Raw genomic sequence first — 22,287 nt, 5'->3', positions numbered from 1 at the left:
CTTCACGTTCTCGATTTGGTACCCTACCGACGATTGGGTGTCTCTGTTACCCCACGTAGGGCTACTAAGTGCTAGCTCGATAGATCGTAGTTTCCGTTCGCGGGGTAGAAGCGGGTCGGATCCTATCCGCCCGAATCCTATAAGCGGTGTGTGTCTCTCTCACTCTCTCTGTGTGGCTTTTTAACATCTTTTATTGAGTTAATATTATAAATTTATACGTCTAATAAGCCTGCAAACATGGGGTTCGCTTGGTCCAGACGATCATATTGGTCTGAACCAATATTTCCTAATTATCCTCTCTGTATCTAAATGAAATTTGTTCCTGAGTTTGAAGATGTGAAGATTATTTTGTTTTATCAGGGTTTTTATTTTGTAATCATTCGGTTCAGAAACAATTAACCTTTAATTAAAATCAATGTAACTTATCAGGATATTATTATTATTCGGGACATCAATTATACCCGTAAATATAAGCATCCATATAAATTTATCCCGGATGGAAAAAAAATAAATAGGAATGATGATATTTTATATTATTCATGTAAATATTAGACAGAAACAGATAAAGTGCTCCCCATCTTATACTCGTACATGTATTTATATTCGTACTCGACTTATTAATATGTAGATAGAGATATTAGGCGAAACATGTTAAGCTTTCGTTATTCAAATTATATTAAATAAATTTTAATTAAATCGATTATAATTTAATTAAGAATCATTTGGTTCAATTACACCAAATGAAATATCTCCTCATTTATCATGATGACTATTTAACTTTATCCTTATTGGTTCTCTCCATCTTTTTTTATACATAAATTTTAGTATTGATATATTTTTATATTTAATATATATATATATATATATATATTATAAATTTAATATTATTAATTAGATTTTAATATTTTTTTTATTAAATAAAAATAATTAAGGATGATAAAAAAAAACGTCCGAGTTTCCATCCATATCTTCGTCCCATCTAAATAGAGAACGAGGGAGGAGACGAGAAAAACTTAAAATTTGAATTTATATAATATATATTTAAATTTGCATATCAAGTTAATTTATTTTCTCACATTTAATATGTATTATTTTACACATCTCAAATGGCATGGCATATAAAAAACACGACCTAGAAATCAAGGTTAATGCTCCAACAGCAACCTCTTTATACGTGAAAGCTTGCTTTGATGCTTTTATTCTTGCATGCATAGTGGGGGCTGGCTATGTTGGTGCCCCCTCATCCTAGCCTTTGGGTTTAATACCCTCATCAACTGGTGCCTGCAAAAGTGTTAATAAACAATGCCCCTATTTATGAGCATCTACAATCTTAACTCAAACATTTTGGGTCCATTCTACTGATACTGAAGCAAATTTTAAGATGCCTAAGATATTGACCTCTGTATGAATTATTGAACCCACAACACTGACACATCTGTAAGAAGATGATGTTTTTTTTGTCTTTTGTTTGCATGTTAGAATTTTAATGATCTTCTCAAGACATGAAGTGAAGTAAGAACAGATCCTCCGACGGACGACCACTCGGGAGTGTGATCTAAAAGCTAAGATCATCCTAAAAGAAATTGTGATGTCCTCCGAGACAAGTCAAAAGACAAAAAAAAAAAAAAAAGGATTGTGAGAGTGGCTCTTTTCACATGTCCAATGAGTGATAGTGAGAGAAGGTGGAGATTGCTTTGAGCCTGAAATATTAAAAAGGATGATTCCACTCTCCCAGGCTTCCTCCCATTTAATGTGCCTAACAAAGGTAAAATATGATGTCAGTTGTGATCAGAGGTCTGCAATATTCTATCATGAGAATTTCATATCAGGTGTTGTCTTGAAAGGATTATAAAATGACACAGAGAAGAAGACATTATTGTTCTAAAGACTATGATGATGACTGTGGAAGTTGGATTGCATTATCTTGAGAAGTCGACAGCCATCAGCTTAAGAAGAAGGCATAATTGTTCTTCTACTCATGTCAAAGCCACACAAAGAGGGGAAGAAAAAGGACTCAGAAATCATCAGCCCAGCATAAGTACATAATGATGAGTTTGTGACATGGAAAGTGCTTCATTAAATCAAATTACTTCACCCCAGCTACCACCATTTGCTCTAAGTGAAAGTAACATTTTGGCCACTACACCTCCTCCTTGTGGTTGCTTACTTCCTTCCTCTTCCCACCACCGTTTGGCATCATGCTGAGTGGCCCTCGAAGAAAAGAACAAAGAAAAATTCTCCTGATCTTATGATTCTCACTCCCTTCCATCGACTATACGCATGTGTTCTGCAAAGCAAGTTGTGAAACAGAGTAATAAAACCATGTAGCTGATTGATGTGTGAGCATCGAAACTTTCCTTGTCTTGGTTCCAAATTGCAGCAGCAGCAGCAGCAGCAAATTTGGCTACTACCAAAGGCAAATGGGAGATCATCACAAGATCTGCTAACGAGAAAGAAGCTGAGAATTAAACATCTCAAAAGAGCATCCAGTGTATTCATCCATAGCTTCCATTGTTTCCGTGAATCAAACAAGTAATCCGTCCAACCATCCATCCATCCAACCAAAACAAAAAAGGAAGATCGCAAGAAGCAGGTACAATTTCAGAACGTCCAAGGGTTGAAGGTGAGGCAGTGTCAGAATCTTTAACCATACACATCCACAACTAAATGATGCAAAAGCCTTTTTCAGTGTCTCTTAGGAGGACACAGTTCGGCAAGTGTCAAACAATGAACCACAATGCGCACACTGCCGTGCCGACACACCCCCATGGTGCCATTCTCCACAGTACTCCTTCCACCTTGAACATTCGACGTGGCATGGGAGTGGTACTCGGGGGAAGAACAGCCAAACTCATCCTGATGCCGAAATAATCACGGTGTTGGGGCTGAGGAGCTGATGGGACCACCGTCGAGACAGGGTTTGGAACCTGAGGCATTCCGGCACCATCAAGGCCGAGCATCAAAGTTATTGTCGTTAGCATAAAATCTGTAATTATGTTATTTATAATATAAAAATAATCTTTTATTTCAGAATTAAAATCAAATAAAATTAAATATAATAATATCTAATTTTATTTTTATTCAGAAGAATAAACATTATCTAATGACGTAATCGTCGAATCTAAGATATCAATCTGCAAAGAAAATTAGATCCTTCTTCTCTCTTCTTATACTTTCATAAGACCACTTAGATTAATGGATCAAGATTGAAAAAAAAACCTTAATCTCTCTTGTGTTAAGGAAGCGTCCCCCGATCCTCTTGCTAAGATGTCGCGACTCATGAAGGTATGATTATGATGGTGCAAATCAAATCAGTAAACTAAAGTTTGACTTTGCATATCTCGATAGAGAGAGTATAGTAGCAAAGACTACAAAGATCAGAATGTTTTAGCCAAGTCAAAATTTCAAGCTAACTAAAAACGCATGCAAAAAATAAATGTCCTTATTTTCTAAGCAGACACGCATGCAAGAGAAGATATCAAGAAACATCGATTGATTAAGTACTTGGGATGCAATGAATATGAGCAAACAATGTCACGATACTGCTAAACCAGTCTAAAAAATTTCATTTTCAGAGAAGAGGCGAGACTGAGGAAATTTTGCTGTACCGATTAGGAATTTAATATATGATGGGGGCATGAAAAACAGAGGTTACAGCATCTGTGATGAACAGAGGCCATTTATAAGATAATATTATTACGTGAAACTGTGATGAACAGTGAGTCTCAAAAATTCCTAATTGCTGTACCAATTAGGAATTTTGCTGTACATGAAACTGTGATGAACAGAGGCCATTTATAAGATATTATTACGTAGGGTTCGTACCTTTTGAAACTAAAAGAAAGAGAAAGACCAATCATAAATGCTGTAATAAATTTGTACCTTTCGAGTCCTCACAAAGTTTGAAACGTAGGAACACTAAACTAAAAATATAAATGGTCAATAATAATAATAATAATAAACTAAAAGTATTAATGAACCTTTATGCAATGATCGATGTGTCAATATAGATCGGTCCAATCTCGAATACGCATGGTTGTCCATACGGATACTCGGGTGAAGGAAGCGAGCATAGGGTCGGGTTGAGTATGAGCCTCATCTCCCGAGTGCAGTCTTCTCTCTAAGCGAGTGACCTACTTCTTCGTCGTCGAGCTCCTGCACGTAGGCCGAGGTCGGGATGAGGATTTTCCGACTTAACCCTTCCGAAGATTAAGTTAGTATTGAGTGGAGTTAGGGAGAGTTAAGGTGTTCAAACTCCAACTCTGACGGTGGCCAGGAGATCAAAGTTGACCAAGAAAATTAATGAAGAAATTATCGCTTTAGACGATGACATTGACTTAAGTCGTGCCACTTGTTGTACTATGACCAACGTCCTTCGAGCTTTGTTTTTGTTTTCGGATGTTAATAAAAATAATAACATCAATATGTGTATAAAAAAAAATTATTTTTACATGTTTGAAAATGGTTTTTAGTATAACAGTCGACATCCATTCAACAAATTTATGAGTTTATAAAAATATAAAATACTTGAAACACTCCTTAACTTATCAAGTTTTTAAAAGATATTAAGGTTTTAGATTAAATTAAGGTTTTTCTAAAAGAAGAACTTTGAGGTAAAATATGTTTCTTGTAATATGTTTTTCTTCTTATTATAATATTGTAGCACTAAGCACTATATGTAAAGGCATCGATGTGAGCTTCAATGCCATGATATCCAGAGAAAACTATTCGTAATGGGCCAATATCATCAATTTGACCACTAGTCTGCCACATTGTCTTTATTTAATCCAAGTGGGATCATTATTCTCACATGTCTCCAACACTATCTTCTAGAGAGAGAATCGATGTAAGCTTTGCTTGGATTATTCTTTGCTAAAGAGAGATTTCTCTCATTTTTCTTTTACATTAAAAGAACAGTTGCAGTATTATTATATGAGCATTAGAAATGTAGGGATCCAACTAGGAAAACATATTCAACAATTTTGAACTTGAAGGTGAAGTTCTTCTGTTTTTTTCTGATTTCTTGCATTATTACCCAAAAAATACCCAAAATGGTGAAGTTTTTCCAAGTCATTTGTGTGGTGGGTTTGAGTTCTACTGTTGCAGTCTTACCATAGTGTTTTGTTCCCATTGTCAACTAAAATATAATCGATTATATGGATGAGAGTTCGTCCAATAATTATTTCTTTGCTTGTTTGACTTCCGACATGGATTTGGCATCTGCAACAGAAAACAACAAAAATAGTCGACCATTAAAGCAAAAAGAGGAAATGTTTACGAGGACTTTTGACTTTGGTGCATGACATACGCCAATGTGGTCCATTCGACACAGGAGAAAATGTAATCGCCAACAAAATGTTTGTTGACGGATGGATTAGAAATCAATGCTATGATACTTTAAGATGAATTAAAAACCACAGGAAGATGGTAATTAACATGACAAATATTGATTTTTTTTTGCTTGATTGTTTTGAAATGTATAGGAAGGGATCAATGTTGAGCCATCTTCCTCAGATGTGCACATCAGAACATCTATTTCTTGTCCTCACTATCCTCATTGCAGTACTTATCTAGATGTTCCATGTGTTTGTATTTGCAATTAATATAGCATTTTACATGTAAAATAATATACTCAAAGCACAATATTTCATGACAAAGTGAACAACATACCAATAATTATCTTTTATCCTTTTGAGATAAAAAGAGTTCTATCTATTACTGTTTTTCTTTGATTCCCTTGTTGGGGAGTGCCATCAATGCATAAAAAATAAACAATGGGAATGTTATTGAAAGAAGTCAATAAAAAAGATCTTTTTACTCTTTTACAAAAAGATGGCACCAGTCACCATTCATCAGATAAATGCTCGATAAATCTTCTCATAACAAAAGTCAATAAAGCAGATAGTTTTTATGCTTTATTTTAAAAAAAAAATGCACTAGTTACATTTATCAAACAGTTTTGTTATGATTGCAACACTGAATCTTTACTAGTACATGCAAATGAATCCACATTTTTATAAAATTTATGAAGACAATCATCATCCAAGCATAGTGACCTTTTGTCGATCTGACTGGAGATGCAACTTTGCCTGAGTGCCATCAGCATGCTTCTTGAACTGCACCAAGTCAAAGCTTGCTCAAGTTTGCACATCTTTGAGATAACTCTACCATTGAAGTGGTGATTGGCTTGTCTCATCTGGTGACTGGTGTTCATTGACATCTTCCCCCAGTTCCCTCGAATACAAAATTGAATTTTTACCTTCTCCAAATTCCATTGTGGACCGATTGGTGTTAAAAGTCAGCATGATATATGCAAACTAAACTTGAGTGAGTTATGGGAGTTCGGCAGAGCGGGCATTCAGGCTTTTCATTGCACCATTCCATGATGCAGTTCCTGCAAACAACATACACAACAACATGAACCACTGGATACACCAGCACTCAAATATGTTGGCTCACCAAGCATGAATACAGCTAATTCAAAAATATGTGAAAATTCTGAAATTTCGCTAGAATCTAACAAAGTTGCAATTGTCTTTAATGAGCAATAGCAATCAATCTCTAAAGAAACTACTGCACAGGAGATGCTTTGTTACTTCAAAGAGAACTTAGTTTTTGAGAACAACAGAAGCATCAAAGTCGGTCACCATTTTCTCGCAAAATTTGAAAATAGAATGCAGTAAAAGCAAATCCCAGAAGACCCCACAAAAGGTGTCCCCAGAATAAGGTCATTAGAAAAAAGAAAACTGAGGGGAGTAGAAAATAAAAGATCAAGTGGAAACCTTGAATCTCATAACTTTCATTGCACATAAACACACAATTGGGAACTGGTAATTCCCATAGAGGAAAAGAAAATCCAAGAATCATCATATCAATATTTTTGTTTAAGTTTATCTACCTCAATAATGTATAGAGCAGGGCAAGATTTAAAGTCTTGGTCTATCCATTTTGACACCTTATGAGACTGACACAATGCCAATGTACTTGGCAATATATCTACTTGTACTATGTGATATCACTGAAAAAATAAAAAAAAAAATCAATACCAACTGATTCCAAGCCATATAATCCAGTTTAGTCATTGTCGAACCCATAAACATAGAAAAATTTGTCACATGCAGTGCTTTTATTATATTTGTGTAATAAGTGTTCAGATGAAAATAAATAATAATGTCATTACAATTAGATCATTAGATATTACAGCTACTGTCAAATTAACATACCATAAAAGAATACACCCACCTGTAACATGCCAAGCCTTCCCACAAGTGAATTGGTTCAAAAAAGAATTCTGTTAAAGATGGTCCCACATTTATAACCCTACAATATCTCTGTCCCTGAGGTAAACCACCACAGGGTAATGAACTCATATGTTGGATGTCTATCAGATATGTTGATTCTTACAAGAATGACTATCTAATATCCCTGAGAACACAAAACAAGAACTTTCTGGATAAGTTAAGATTTAAGATATGTGGAGTACCAGCAGAAGACATGGCCACAGGGTGTTGCCGTAGGATGTTGGCGTGAACTGAGGCAAAGGGTACATTTGCTCATGCCACCTGATGACTGGGGCTGAAACCAGAAAAAAAATAACTTATTATTACTAACAATATCTCTCATATCATTAGATGCAAAAGAAATTCTGTATAGTTCTTTAGAGACAACACCAAATGTAAATAGCAGCACATAATTGATATTAATCACAAATATCCTCTGTCAAGAGTCAAAGTATTTGTGCTTTCTGATGACCAACTTAAAAGTTTATTGTACACCAATATAAAGTGCACTGCAAGAGATTTGAGATTTATTGCAAATGTGTATTTATGCAAGTGCTGGCATACATAACATTGCTTGAAAGAATAGTACCTCCGAAAGAGCAAAGGAATCAGTGGCCCAACTGCCTTTATTAGAGTTATTATCAGGTATCGGATTGCCATCTTCATTCAGAACAGGCAAATCTCGACCTGCAGTACATTAATATGTCAAAAACTACCATAGGCAGATGCACAAATGGACAGCTAAAAATTCCAGCTAAGTTGAACTGATCATCTATTTATTTCTTAAATTAAGTACTGGTCAAACATACAGTAAAAAATAATGAGAATTATTTGGAGAAACTTTGGTTACAAGAGAACTAAAAGAAAGCAAGACACTGAAAATGGTGATGTGCTATTAATGTCACACTATCAAGGACACAGACATGTTTCCCTTCACAACACCTAGTTCAGTTAGTTGTTCTGCTATCAGTAATGATAAGATACCTCTTTTCTAATGAAAAACACACAAATCACTATTTGGTTATGTTTTTTAAAGCACTCCGGTCCCCAAGTCCGTGTTAGTGTCTGGAGGATTAGTTTCACAAAGGGCCATCTAAAACCATGTTAGTATTGGCCATCTAAAACAAAGGGCCCCTAGCAAAAAATCATGAAATTTTTTTTTTCACTATTACACTAAAAGTCATCTTACAATCTACAAATTTCTTTTTAATAACAGTACATTTTTTACAATAAATTAATGAACACGATCATCATGTTAGTATTGGTATCATCATGTTTATCTTGTGAATATTCACTTTCAGCACTCTCCATCTTAATATTAACATGATTATTATGTCCTTTTATTTAATTATATTATGAGTCTTGAAGAATTGGACCCTCCAATTCTTTGGACAAATTCCATCATCGCACAATATTCACACTGAATTGTCCAACCTTAGAGTTTTGGACAATAACATTTAGATATTTAAAGCTTGAGATTTTGCTCACTACCTTCCCATCTTCAACCTTTAAGATGTAAAATAGAAAGATAATATCTCTTCTCCAAATTCTCCTTAAGTGTTAAACTTCATGGTGTCCTAAGCATATGAAGAAGATGCATGGATTTAGTGTCTGCTTTTCCTCCCTCAAAATGAACTCTTAACACTCAGCACTGCTTGAGACAACTAAGACCTTTTCTAGACCTTCTGTTGAACAGCATATAAGTTTGCATTAAATGAGTAAAACCAATTATAAGTTTTATCAGATGACTTTTAAAAACAGAGATAATCAGAGAACAGATATCCTACCTGAGGATGACTGGTGGCTTCCAAGAGATGTATGATGAACAGAAGTTGTAATTGAAGACAGATTACTTCTCCGTAATCCTTCAGCTCCAAGAATACAAAGCTGAATTAACAGGAATACACCCAAAATTTGGTATCTGCAGAAGGCATGCCAGGATAGTATTCTCTAAATCATAATCACATTTAAGAAAAATGCTGACTACATTTTGTAAACAAAACACAAAAATATTAAAAAAAACCACTGAAAATTAGGGCATATTAGAAAGCATCTTAAATTCAGTGGCTTGGTACCTAGGCCTTTGGTTTGATGGCTTCCCAATAAAAACGTAGCGGATGCCTGCTGCACGTTTTGACACATGATAATACAACCCTGAAAAACACACATGATAGAAAGAAAATTAATTGCATGAAGTTGCAAAAACACATAAGCAGAATGTAGAATTAAATTATTTGTTAGCTAGTTCGCTTTAGAACTAAATATTTGAGACAAGCAAATTCTGATTGGTTCAAGTATTTGTGCAACATGGAGTTACCTTCAAAGTAAAAAAACATTAGGTTTGTACGAAGAGCCAACTGTAGAACCTCACGAGCAAATGGAAGCACCTACGTTTTATAGAAATAATGATTTCATGCTTCATATAAAAAAATATTCAGTTAAATGTTTAACCCAACAATTAACAAGAGCAAAAAAAAACCCTCAGTACATGTTGTAAACATATTGTCGTCTGACCGAATATATGATAAATGATACTGCTTAAAAAATAAAAATGAATTAGCAATATCAGCAGACAGCTAGGATGTGTTATTGATGTACCGACGGCCACTTCTGAAGTATCCACAACCATAAACCATGGATATTCTCTCTCAACCTTGATATAGTTGATAAAGACACAGTTGCTGAAGATGAGCTCTCGGGAGTATCAGAAATTTGCACTTGGGCTCTTCTTGGGTTGTTGTTTCCGTAAATCTCATCAAAGTGTGATTCAGCCAAAATGATACCACGGGCAGCCATCCTAGAGCTGTAAGATAGTTATGGATTAGTGGGACAAGTAGCCTAAGGAAATTTTTACAACATCAAGGATTGTGTAGTCCAATAAGCAAATGCAACAAAAAAGGAGAAAACAGAACACCACCAGACCTGATTCTTTCTGCAAGATAAGGAACTGCAGTCTGGTATACAATAAAAAGCATTCGTCTTGCTGGTGTCGGTGACAATCCGTATGAACTTGCAACCTAAATGATCCAATTACAAAGTCAGGATTAGCTCATCTCTTAAATATCCACAAATACCAAATTTGTTAATTACTTTCGGATATGCGAAAGCACGGTTCTACTTTATAATTTAACTTTGTAAGTACATTTTACTCAACCAGCTTTGCAAAGTCTACTAGGCATCGTTTGCATTAAATCTCTTAAATCAACAAAGAAAAAGGCAGTCCTAAAACATTTCTCTTGGACCAAATAAGGACTTCTTCTCATTCGAGATATAGTGTCATAGGCAATTAAGCAACCCATTACTGTACTGAGTCCAATGAGTTAAAGTAAAGAAAAGGTAAATAGTACAAGCTGTTTGTTCCAAAATAGATTAGATCCTACTGAAAAAGAAAGGAAATGATTATTCTTCCTGGACATTCAAGAATCATATCTTTAATCAAAATGCCTTAGCAGAGTCTAAGAACCTAAAGAATGACTAATTCACAATAATTTAATAAGACAAAATCATTATGATCAACTAGAGATACGTAGCAACTGTTCAGATTTTATCTTAACAACTTTGTTTTCATGTCCTCGTTAGAAAGATTAAACATCCAAACCAATTGACTAACCTGTTTACAAGGGAGGCACGAGTGTTATCATCTCAAAAGCATGAACCACACATAAGAAAGAACTAAATATCTATAACTACATTCTTCTAAAATCTGAAAAATAGGGTTCATGTGAAGAGTCAACTGAGAAGCCGGAAACGTATCTCTCATATAATATATTTGTATTATTTTCCTCTCAATCAAAAATAAAAAATTTGACTGGACCATGTGTCATTTCCTGTCTTTAAAAGTGAATATGAATATCAAATAGAGAGAGAAGTTCACAAAGTAATCTATTTCTTAGCCCTTGCTTATAAATGACATTTTGCTCAAATATTCCTGTGCTGAATGATAAATGTATATGGTGTCACACTGTGAAGAGACTCTCAAAGTATTTATTCAAGTAATAAAACAAGTGCCAATTATTTGCCCAGCAAAACAAAAGAACAAAATTATCATCAATGCAGCAAGATGCATATACCTGACAAACATCACAATACTCTTCCCCCAGAGTCTGCTGTCCAGAACCAGTTGTCAATATATAATAAAGTGTCTGGCCTAATAGCTTTATCTGCAGGATATTTAACAAAGATAAACAGTGATACCCCTTGCAATAATGAAGAGAATGGAATGGAGTAAAGTACTATCACAGTATCATCCAAATTCCAAGGAATGAACTCCTTTATTTGTTTTATGACGATTTGTAGTAGTAGCCTAGCATAAGAAAGAGGCAACCATTGTTCCAGGCATTAGTATGTTGATTGTCAACATCATTTCTCAAACACTGAAAACAACTACATAGCCATATAACTAAATTACTTGTCACGGTGTTGATTCTGGCCAGACGCTTGGCATGCTTAATTTAAAATGAACAAAGTCTAGTGAGTTATGGATCTTCTTGTAAGGCATGAGATGATAAACCCATCAGCCATGATAGACAATAAAAAAGGAAAAACTGTTTAACTTACATAAACAAAATCCAAAGTATTTAGGTAAATCTTCTTTGTGAAATGGGATGATGATTTTGGAGAAGCCTAAGATATAACAGAACCTGATGAGTATCTCGATTCATGTATATGCTTAATTTAAAATGAACAAAGTTTAGCGAGTTACGGATCTTCTTGTAAGGCGTGAGATGATAAACCCATCACCCATGATAGACAATATAAAAGGAAAAACTGCTTAACTTACATAAAAAATCAAAGTATTTAGGTAAATCTTCTTTGCAAAATGGGATGATGATTTTGGACAAGCCTAAGATATAACAGAACCTGGTGAGTATCTCGATTCATGCATACAATCGCTTAGGAGGTTCTATATATTCTCTTCCATTTATGTTTTGATAACACCATTCTAAATAACAGATGAAGTGATATTAGGTTAAACTTACATTAATAACTTCTCTTTATATGATAAAGCAGCCCAAAAGCAAACTGACAGTAACTCAGACAAGAAATTGACTGATTAATTAAAAACTTTGTGCCATGATTTCTGCAAAAGTACATCATGCAGGTACCTAGAATGTCAAGTCCAAATCTACTACATATGATAAACGATCTTGGATGAGGGATAGGAAGATTTACAACAGGAGCCCCAAGTTTTCGGAACTCACATGAGCCTGTAGTGGCCTTCCTATATAATAACCACGTAATAACTTGAGGAAAACAAACCCGATGGCATTAGATGAGCAAGAGATTATAAAGATGAGGATGGAAGGCCGCAGAGCAGTCTCAAGGCCTCCAATTTTTCTATCGTGCATCCAAACTTAAATAATCATCTTTCTTTTTTGGTGAGCTAGAACTGGAAGTTCACCGGTGAAGAACCGCCAAGGTGAATTTCGTATAAGTTGTTTTGTTTATACTTGTTCACTGTGCAAACCCAGATTCTTTGTCAAATCAACAAAGAGAATTTATTTCAATAGATGCACAAACAACAGGTGAGTAAGAAATCTATTTTTTGATTTGTCATCCAGTACATGTTGCAACTTTTGTTCAATTCATTCTTTCTATAGTATTGAGTCCCCTAATTTGAGCTAACAATGAGAAAACCGAATAAACGAAGAAAAAAGGGCATCTTTTAGCAACGAGACTTGCCTCGCTCTGGTATGCCACAGCAACCCTGGTGCCTAAACAAGAGAACAACCACACAAATAAGCAACGACTGACTTAAAAGAATGTGGAACGGCGGGGGGATTGAGGAGAGGAAGGCAAATCCAGCTGACCGAAGAGGTGGCGAAATGCGTCGCGGCAGGCGTCGTGGACGTACGCGGCGTAGTGATCATCCTTTTCCGCGGCCCGCATGATCTCCGGCTGTGCCGCCGGGGTGAACCTCCTCTCCCCCACCGCCGCCGCCGACCGGGAGCTCGGCCCGGCCTCCCCGCCTCCACTGCCGCTCGTTTCACCTCTCATGTTCTCTTTCCCTTTCCTTTGCCCTTACCCTCGCTTGTGGCTACTGCGATCGGAAACCCCAAAACACTATATATATATATACATACATACATACATACATATATATATATATATATATATATATATATATATATATATATATATATATATATATATATATATATATACATACATATATATATATATGTATATGTATATGTATATATATATATATGTATATATATATGTATATATATGTATATATATATATATACATATATATACATATTTATATATACATATATATACATATTTATATATATATGTATATGTATATACATATGTATATTTGTATATGTATATACACATCATATGTATATACATGTATATATATATATGTATATACATATACATATGTATATATATATATATAATATATATATAAACGAAATATATTTTATTTAGATTTTCCGACCGGCGTTCTGTTCTTTACTTAATTCCTACTCCCTTTTGCCTCCCTTTTTCTCTTTTTATAACATCAGTTATGTTTTTTTGATATTATTAAAAATACATAAGAATAATAAGCATTTTTTAATATTTCTCTAATTTATTTTTGTTGTCTTTTATTAGAGTTATAGTTTGTTGAAAATATGTCAAAAACACTATAAGCATATTGAAAAACACCGTAGTTAAATTATTTGAATGCCTATTTTATTAAATGGATAATCATATTCAAAAATGATATTTTCTTAAATATTTTTATTTAGAAAAAATAAATATTAAAATAATTTGACTTCTACGAGAGTTATAATATTGTTTTCGAGAATACTATAATTTTATTATAAAATACTATAGTGGAAGAAAATAGATTAAAAACAAGTAAATGGAATTAGAGACATATGATTAGAATTTAAGGAGCTCATCCCATTGTATGGAGTAGAGCTAAAAAAGGGTTAACTCAAATGGTATCCATCTATCTTCCAATGTTATGACTTCAAATCTACAGGTCAACAACCTTAATCAAAATTCTATCAGATCTCTAAATATCTTATCCAAAATTATAGCACGATATAACCAAGAACACGTCAAAGACAGCATGTGTTCCATCATCAACACAAGCTGACGATGGCCTCCATGTTTTGACTTAGGTCAATGAGTTATCGATAGCATTTGTCAACCTGGAGAAAGGAATAAGTCAACATAACGTTATTTCAACGAGATCATAGCAGCATTGCCCTTCTCTCTCTTTCTCTCTCTCTCTCTGTCTCTCATATTAAGCAAATAACCAAAAGGATCATAGAACAGTATGAAAAAGCAAGATTACAAGTACGAGTTGGGGTCTTTTTATTACACCAAACGAGGAGAAGAGAGTGGGACAGAGAACAAACACCTTGCAAGGACAAGGCTAGGAAGAACTACTTGATGAGAAGGTTCCCCAGCGGTACTCCGACGTTGGCACCTGCTGCGTTGAGCCCAACTCTCAGCACAAACTTGCCCGCGACACGGCCCCGTTTGGTCCACTGGCGCTGCAACTGGCGGCCAGAGCTGCTGCCAGTGTCCTTCTCCTGGTCTTGGATCTGAAGGCTCCCTGCGCCGACTTCTATGGAAACACCGGCGCACTGTGGGTGGAGGTCGACTCGGCACGACGCGCATCGGTAACGCCATATCTTGATGTCCTCCTTGCACGCCTCGCAGACGCCGGGGAGATGCGGGACGAGCGCCAGCTCATGGTCAGGGTGGAACGAAGCGCCGCTCGCCGTGGGCGGCAGCAGCGCGCACATCGGGTGGTAGTTCACCAGGCACGACTTGCAATGGTAGAACGAGGCACCCAGCTTCGTGAAGCAAAGCAGGCATTTGCCCTCTGATCCCTGCGCTTCATCAGCTCTCGAGGATAACTTCAGATCATGCTGCGGGTGGCCGAAGAAGGAGACGGTGAGAGGTAAACCGGGTAAGGCACACTGCGGGTGGAGGTCCACTCCGCATGGCGCGCACCGGTAGCGCCATAACTTGATGCTCTCCTTGCACTCGAGGCAAACGCCGGGGAGATGCGGGACCAGCGCCAGCTCATGCTCCGGGTGCGACGCTGACTCAGTCAGCGTGGGCGACAGCTGCGCGCACATCGGATGGTAGCTAAGCAGGCACGCCTTGCAGTGGTAGAACGTGGCATCCAGCTTCTCGAAGCAAAGCTTGCACTCGCCCTCTGATCCCTTCACTTCGTCGACCTTGGAGACTAACGTCAGATCATGCTGCGGGTGGGCGAAGAAGGAGACGGTCTGGGGTAAACTCGAACAGGAGGAATCGTTGTGGTCGTCGACGTCGCAGGGGGTGGAAGCCGGAGACTCGGAGCTGTCATCGGTGGAACCGCCGGTCGTGCTCATCTCGGCCGGGGGTTTCTCGGCACGACTACTGGAACGGAGTATCTTCTTCATCTTTCCCTCTTTCTTGCACTGTGTTCCTATTCGTATTACGGGATCAAACACATACACACACACATATAGAGAGAGAGAGAGAGAGGGAGAGAGAGAGAGAATTATATTGTGATCATGTGATCGAGGGATAAAAATTCAGCATTTTCTTTAACTCCTTTTCATTTTTGTGTTTCCATTTTGTTCTCTCTTTCTTTCTTTTTGGTCTTTCCATTTCAGTTCTAAGTTGACCATTTTTATTTAACCTAGTTTAATGTTTTTTATGGTTTAACTCTTATGGGTTACTAATTCATTGAGGACCTAAAACAATCGCTTATATTATATTTTATATGATAATATTTTTCTTTATTACTTCTCTCTTTCTCGCGTTTACCAATCAAGCTCGAAGTATAGTACATCATCATCATATTAATGTTTATATATTAAAATTTAACGGATGATATTTCAAACCCTTAATCTTTTGTAGGTGGATAAAATAGATTATAATCAAACTAATATTTTAAGTATAAAAAACTATCGAATATATTTCAAATCCTCAACTATTATTATGTGAATTCGACTAATATCCTAAGTGTAAAATTAATTGATAAGTGGATATAATATACTTCTAATAGACTAATATTTTAACTCTAATATTTATTGAATGAGTATTTCGTTAGTATATCACCAAAAATGCCTTTGATGTAAAAGATTATTAGATGAAATTTTAAATCCTCGATATTTAATAAGTAGGCATCAAATATTATTATCGGTTCTTGGTATAAGCATATTATATTGTATGAGGTTTGAAACTCTCATTGGATCAATTGTCTTAGAAAGCATCCAACACTCGTTGGAATTTTATTACCACAACTTTCTATTTTTATTTTTTATATTTTCATTAGAATTCTTAATTAAATCTGATCGGTCTTAATTTTTTACTAAAAATTCGATTAAAAATCTAGCGAGCAGCTAATCATCTTAAAAATTAATCACAAATATTGACATTATGTATGAATGATTAATTGTTTGATAATTGTCATGAAAAATTAATTGTGCACCATTCTTTATAATTTTGATATTAACTACGTTGCACTTCATAGTTATTTATTTGTTAATATTTTAGTAATTATTAGTTTTTTGTAAATTAATATTACCTTTGTGTATGACATTTACATGATTGTTTGTATGTTTAATTAAACATAACTAAATTATTTCCACTAACAAAATAAGATTGATGTTAAAAAAACAGAATATATGTTTTTTGCAATTCCTTGTGAGTGTTGCTAGAACCTAAAATTTGTGTTTATGATCGATTTTCAAATCGGAATTTGAGAAATCTTATTTTATTATTTGTTTATTCTAACATAAAAAAATTTAAATTAATTTTAAACTTTATAGCTATAAAACAACTAAAGTACAATATTTTGGATATTTTTTTTATTTTTAGAAACTTTAATTCTCAGAACTTTTAATAAAAACTTTCTAGAATTTAATTCCTCGATCTTGCCATATATTTTTTACTTCATAAAAATCAAAATATATCCTATTTCGAAATAAATAAATTTAAGAATCTCAAATTTTGGTGAGCCAAAAAAGAAAAGTGTGAAACGTGAGATGATATTTTGTTTTAAAAGAAAGTTAAAAATAAATAGAATAACTTTAAATATACCGAAGTGATTGACCAAGGCACTATAGCCCTATAAAGCATTTAAATGTTCAATACGATAATTATGATCAATCAAAATATCTCATTATAATCATTGTGTTCTAACCCAAGTAAAACAATTGAAGCATTCAATGCTAGTAACATGGCCTATCAAAGCATTTTCTTTTCCTTGATATCTATAGTATTTTGTATTTGACATGACATGTATGTTTTTAATTTTGTATTCGATAAAAACTTTAGTTATCTACGGATGAGGGTCGTACCATAGAGATGGATTTTTTAAGTGCTTATACGAGTGAGCTGGCGAGAGACCTGATTATACAGATGTTTGGTAGAAGTTGTAAAAAGGAGGACTATTCCAAAATTTATATTATTAGACAAATCAATAAATAAGCTAAGACAAGCTAACATTATTATTAATGATGCAAATGAGAATAAAATAACTACGAGCCTTATAACATGATAGCAGAGGCCAAATCAAAATCCTCTCTCTCTCGATAATATTAAGTCGATAAACGTGAGGCAATTAGATTGACTCACGTAGCCTTCCATCGTTATAGATAGGGATCGATTCTTGATGTATGTTTAGTTGATCGAGTCCTTCGAGGCTCACCTATATCGCAATTCGCTATCTTGCCTACGACATAGAGATGTCATCGGTGATTTGAGGATATAGTATGCTTGGTCGAGTCCCTCGAGAGTACATCATCGAATCAGACTCATCTTGTAACGATGGTGTTGACTTAACCAAGCATAATGGTTGGTCAAGTCCCTCGATACCACGGTGGTTCGAAGGTTGAACAAGATGAGAATCACGAGTTATGACTGACAAGAGTTACCTATCTTTTGGGCTTAGTGTGATTGGTCGAGTCGCTCGAGGTTATTTATTTCTACTATATCTTTATTTTTAGAAAATATCACATTTAAATCCCTTACATGGCATACTTAATGCCAATCGCCTCGCTGGTCTGAATTATATAGATTGGCTCTGAAGCTTAAGAATTGTTCTCACCGTGAAGAAAACATCGTACGTCCTTGATACAGTGATGCCTACGCCCGAGGAAGGGGCAAGCGAGGATGAGATCGCTCGCTATGTGAAGTATATAAATACCTCTACTCTTACTCAGTGTTACATGTTGGGCTCCATAACTCCTGAGTTACAGAGATAACATAAAAAGATGGATGTCAAATCCATTCTTTTCCTTGTCCGCAAACTATTTGATGAACAGGGAAGAGCTCGGCGATATAAGATATCTAAGAGCCTCTTCCACACTAGGATGACTGAGGGGACACCAGTTTAGAATCATGTCATACAGATGATTGAGTGGATAGAGAAACTCATAGGTCTAGGAATGGTCTTAGAGGATAACCCGTGTGTGGATCTTGTGCTTCACTCCCTACCAGATTCCTTTTCATAGTTCATAATAAATTTTAATATGAACAAGCTTAAGGTGATTCTTCCTGAGCTCCTCAATATGTTGAGGGAGACAAAGTGCACTATCAAGAAAGAGAAGTTAGTTTTCTATACTCGTGAGACTAGAAAGAAAATGAAAGCAAAAAAGTCCCTTAAGAAGGGCAAGGGCAGACCACGTAAAGCAAAGGTTGCTAAGAAAGACTCGGCAAAGGACAAAGGCTATTGTTTCCACTATGACAAAGATGGGTACTGGAAGAGAAACTGCAAAGAGTACCTTGCAGAGAGGGCGAAACAGAAGCTTGAAAAAGCTTTATGTACATTTACGATTAGTCTTCATTTGTCAGACTCTTTTGATAACACAAGGGTATTATATACTGGTAGTGCTTATTATATTTGTAATTCATTGCAAGTTCTGGCAAGACTTAGGAGATTGGCGAGAGGCGAGATGGACCTTAAGATGGGCAATGGAGCAAAAGCTGCTATAATAGCTGTTGATGAGGTCACCTTATATCTGCCTGATAGAGTTATTATTGTAGGGAAATATAGGGGCGACATCACATGTGTAATGGATAAACAAAAACAAAATCCCTAAATTTTTCAAAGATGTATTCGTCATCGTGTGAAGATTAATATGTAAAATTCGGGAAACTTAAAAGTCATATGTGAGATAGATTGTGTTACCTAAGGAGATCGTATATCCTTGAATCCTTATAGATCTCTGGGAGAGGCTAAAAGAGGTCAAGCGTCCTCATCTCTAATGATAATCTACATAATAGGGCTACGATGATGCTCTTCAAATCTCTAGGCCTATTATCTGAGGAGGAGAATTGAGAGAAGAATAAAAGATGGTAACCTATAAAGGCTCTAATTTATAAACATTTGGTTTCCTCCTATTTATAGAGGTCCCCTATCAACTTAACCTTAATGGATCATGCCCTATTAGGTATTGGATCTCCATCCAACTACCCAAGCCTCTTAGATTAGTGGGTCTCTATCCAATAATCTCTCATTGACTCTTATTTGATCTCATCCATAAGATCTAATAATTCAGGGGCTCATTGGATATCCAATAAGATAGGGGCTCTGGCAGATATCTTATATCTGAACCTCTACTCATCACAACGCCTACTATAGGTGTGTGACTCTCTAGGCCCAATATCGAGCTGGTCGTGAGTCATACCTATTAGAACTTCTTCTGGCTCAATGAATTGTTATCTTCACAATAGTTTACTCAACTCATCGACTCCGAACATACTAGGCCACTACGCCACAATCCCTAGATGATACAGGAGAATCTAATCCATTGGACCTGTTTGTCCTCAATTACCATATACCTATAATCTCTTATCCATCTAATATCTTAGCAACCGTAAACCAAGCATGGTGTTGTCAGACCTATACAGTTTCTACTTGAGTCTCACTCTAATCGGATTCTCCCGGAGAACTATTTCTCTTTCAATCTGAATGAGCCTAGCTAGGGATTTGTCTAAGCAAGAATACATGAGATATTTCTCTTATGACACTGAGAGCAGATAATCCTCTATCGACACTCAATAGCCCTTGTAAGGTTGACTGTCACTCCCGATAACCAACTGTGCTAGATCTGGAACATCAAAACCTATAAGTCCAATATTAAAGAGTGGAGAACTTATACAGGACATTTTTGGTATCTCAAGTCTAAGGACCAGGGTACACCACTGGGACAACAAAATCATTATCTGACAATAAGGTATCATTAACCATCCAACATTTCATAAGCGGATCAATCAGTGAACTAATTCTCCAATGAGCACCTGCATTGTATCACTAGTGTCTCCACACGAGTAGCTATGAGACCAACTGTCTCCATCATATAGACGGATATATAGCACACTAATCTATTTGGTTATCTGGGAAGTCTATGGGGGCGACATCACCTGCGTAGCGGAAGAACAGAAAAATAAAATCTCAAATTTCCCAAAAGATGTATTCGTCGTCGTGCAAAGATTAGTGCGCAAAAATCGTGAAACTTAAAACTATATATATGAAAGATTGTATTACCTAGGGAGATCGTATATCCCTAAATCTTTACATATCTCTAGGAGAGGGTGAAGGAGGTCAAGCGTCCTCCTCTGAAGCGGTGATCAATACAGCAGGGCTGCGACGATGCTCCTCAAAACCCCAAGTTTGTTATCTAAGGAGGAGAAGGGGAGGAGAATAGGAGAGGCAACCCAAATATACTCTAGCCTATGAACCATTGATTTCCTCATATTTATAGAGGTTCCTTATCAACTTAACCCTAATAAATCTTGTCCTATTTGTTATTGGATCTCTATCCAACTATCCAAGCCTCTTATATTAGTGGATATCTATCCAATAATCTCTCATTGACTCTTATTAGATCTCATCTATAGGATCTAATAATTCATGGGCTTATTGGACATCCAATAAGATAGGGGCTCCAGCGGATATCTCATAGCTGAATATCTACTCATCGCAATGCCTATTATATATGTGTAACCCTCTAGGCCCAATATCGAGCTGGCCAGGAGTTATACCTATTATAACTCCTTCTGGCTTAGTAAATTACTATCTCCATAATAATTCACTTGACTCATCGACTGCAGACGAACTAGGCCACTACGTCACAATCACTAAACGATATAGGAGAATTCAATCCATTGAACATATTTATCCTCAGTTACTATGTACCCTATAGTCTCTCATCTATTTAATATCCCAAAGATTGTATACCGAGCATGGTATTGTCAGACCCATACGGTTTCTACTCGAGTCTCGCTCTAATCGGATTCTCCCGGAAAACTCTTTCTCTCTCAATTCGAATGACCCTAGCTAGGGAATTTATTTGAGTAAGAATATATGAGATATTTCTCTCATGACACCGAGAGTGGATGATCCTCTATTGACACTCAATAGTCCTCGTAAGGTTGTGCTATATCTGAAACCTTTAGACCTATAAGTCTGGTATTAAAGAATGAAGTACTCATATAGGACATCCTTGGTATCTCAAGTCTAATGACCAGATATACCATTGGGACTACGGAATCGTTGTTTGACAATAAGACATTATTAGCCATCCAGTATTTCATAAGTGGATCAATCGGTGAACTCATTCTCTGCTAGTCATTCTTTTTGATTATTATATTTTGATATATATCACTTTATAACTATTGTATATATATATATATATATATATATATATATATATATATATATATATATATATATATATATATATATATATATATATATATATATATATATATGTATTGTGATGTCCTTGGATTTGTACGATGGGAATCAAATCGTGATGAGATCACAAAAATGAGATCGATTCACCTTTAAACACATATCCTAAATAATCCCGATCATAGGTTACTCGAGAGGACATCATGATAACCGGACAGACTGGTGTGCTGTATACTCGTCCATATGATGGATGTAGCTAGTCTCATAGTTGCTCGTGTAGGGATACTAGGGATACAGTACAGGTGCTAATTGGAGAATGAGTTCACTGATTGATCCGCTTACGGAATGCTGGAT

General features: G+C 35.7%; 2 protein-coding genes across 2 annotated transcripts; both read right to left on the bottom strand.

The window, feature by feature from the left end:
• Positions 1-5,893: 5,893 nt before the first annotated feature.
• On the bottom strand, positions 5,894-13,328 carry LOC135626640 (peroxisome biogenesis factor 10-like). Its single transcript, XM_065132085.1, has 11 exons — positions 13,091-13,328; positions 12,963-12,994; positions 11,351-11,440; positions 10,203-10,297; positions 9,879-10,083; positions 9,598-9,667; positions 9,356-9,434; positions 9,068-9,201; positions 7,870-7,967; positions 7,484-7,575; positions 5,894-6,394 (listed from the first exon to the last, which is right to left on the bottom strand). The coding sequence occupies exons 1-11, from the start codon at positions 13,275-13,277 to the stop codon at positions 6,292-6,294; spliced, it is 1,185 nt and encodes a 394-aa protein (XP_064988157.1). The 5' UTR covers positions 13,278-13,328; the 3' UTR covers positions 5,894-6,291.
• A 1,343-nt stretch (positions 13,329-14,671) lies between these two features.
• On the bottom strand, positions 14,672-15,685 carry LOC135626386 (uncharacterized). The gene has a single exon (XM_065131628.1). It carries the CDS (start codon positions 15,683-15,685, stop codon positions 14,672-14,674), a length of 1,014 nt encoding a protein of 337 aa, XP_064987700.1.
• Positions 15,686-22,287: the final 6,602 nt, after the last annotated feature.

This window comes from Musa acuminata, chromosome BXJ2-11 (genome assembly GCF_036884655.1).
Source record: "Musa acuminata AAA Group cultivar baxijiao chromosome BXJ2-11, Cavendish_Baxijiao_AAA, whole genome shotgun sequence".
In the NCBI taxonomy this organism is placed as follows: Eukaryota; Viridiplantae; Streptophyta; class Magnoliopsida; order Zingiberales; family Musaceae; genus Musa; species Musa acuminata.
This window is presented reverse-complemented; position numbering and strand designations above follow the sequence as displayed.

What these genes read in the sequence shown, in the direction of transcription:
- LOC135626640 (XM_065132085.1), bottom strand. Translation starts at nt 13,277, where the DNA reads ATGAGAGGTGAAACGAGCGGCAGTGGAGGCGGGGAGGCCGGGCCGAGC. An exon ending in TATCTTGCAGAAAGAATCAG is followed by an intron (nt 10,084 to 10,202) that starts GTCTGGTGGTGT and finishes ACTATCTTACAG; the next exon opens with CTCTAGGATGGCTGCCCGTG. An exon ending in CCATCAAACCAAAGGCCTAG is followed by an intron (nt 9,202 to 9,355) that starts GTACCAAGCCAC and finishes TGCCTTCTGCAG; the next exon opens with ATACCAAATTTTGGGTGTAT.
- LOC135626386 (XM_065131628.1), bottom strand. Translation starts at nt 15,685, where the DNA reads ATGAAGAAGATACTCCGTTCCAGTAGTCGTGCCGAGAAACCCCCGGCC.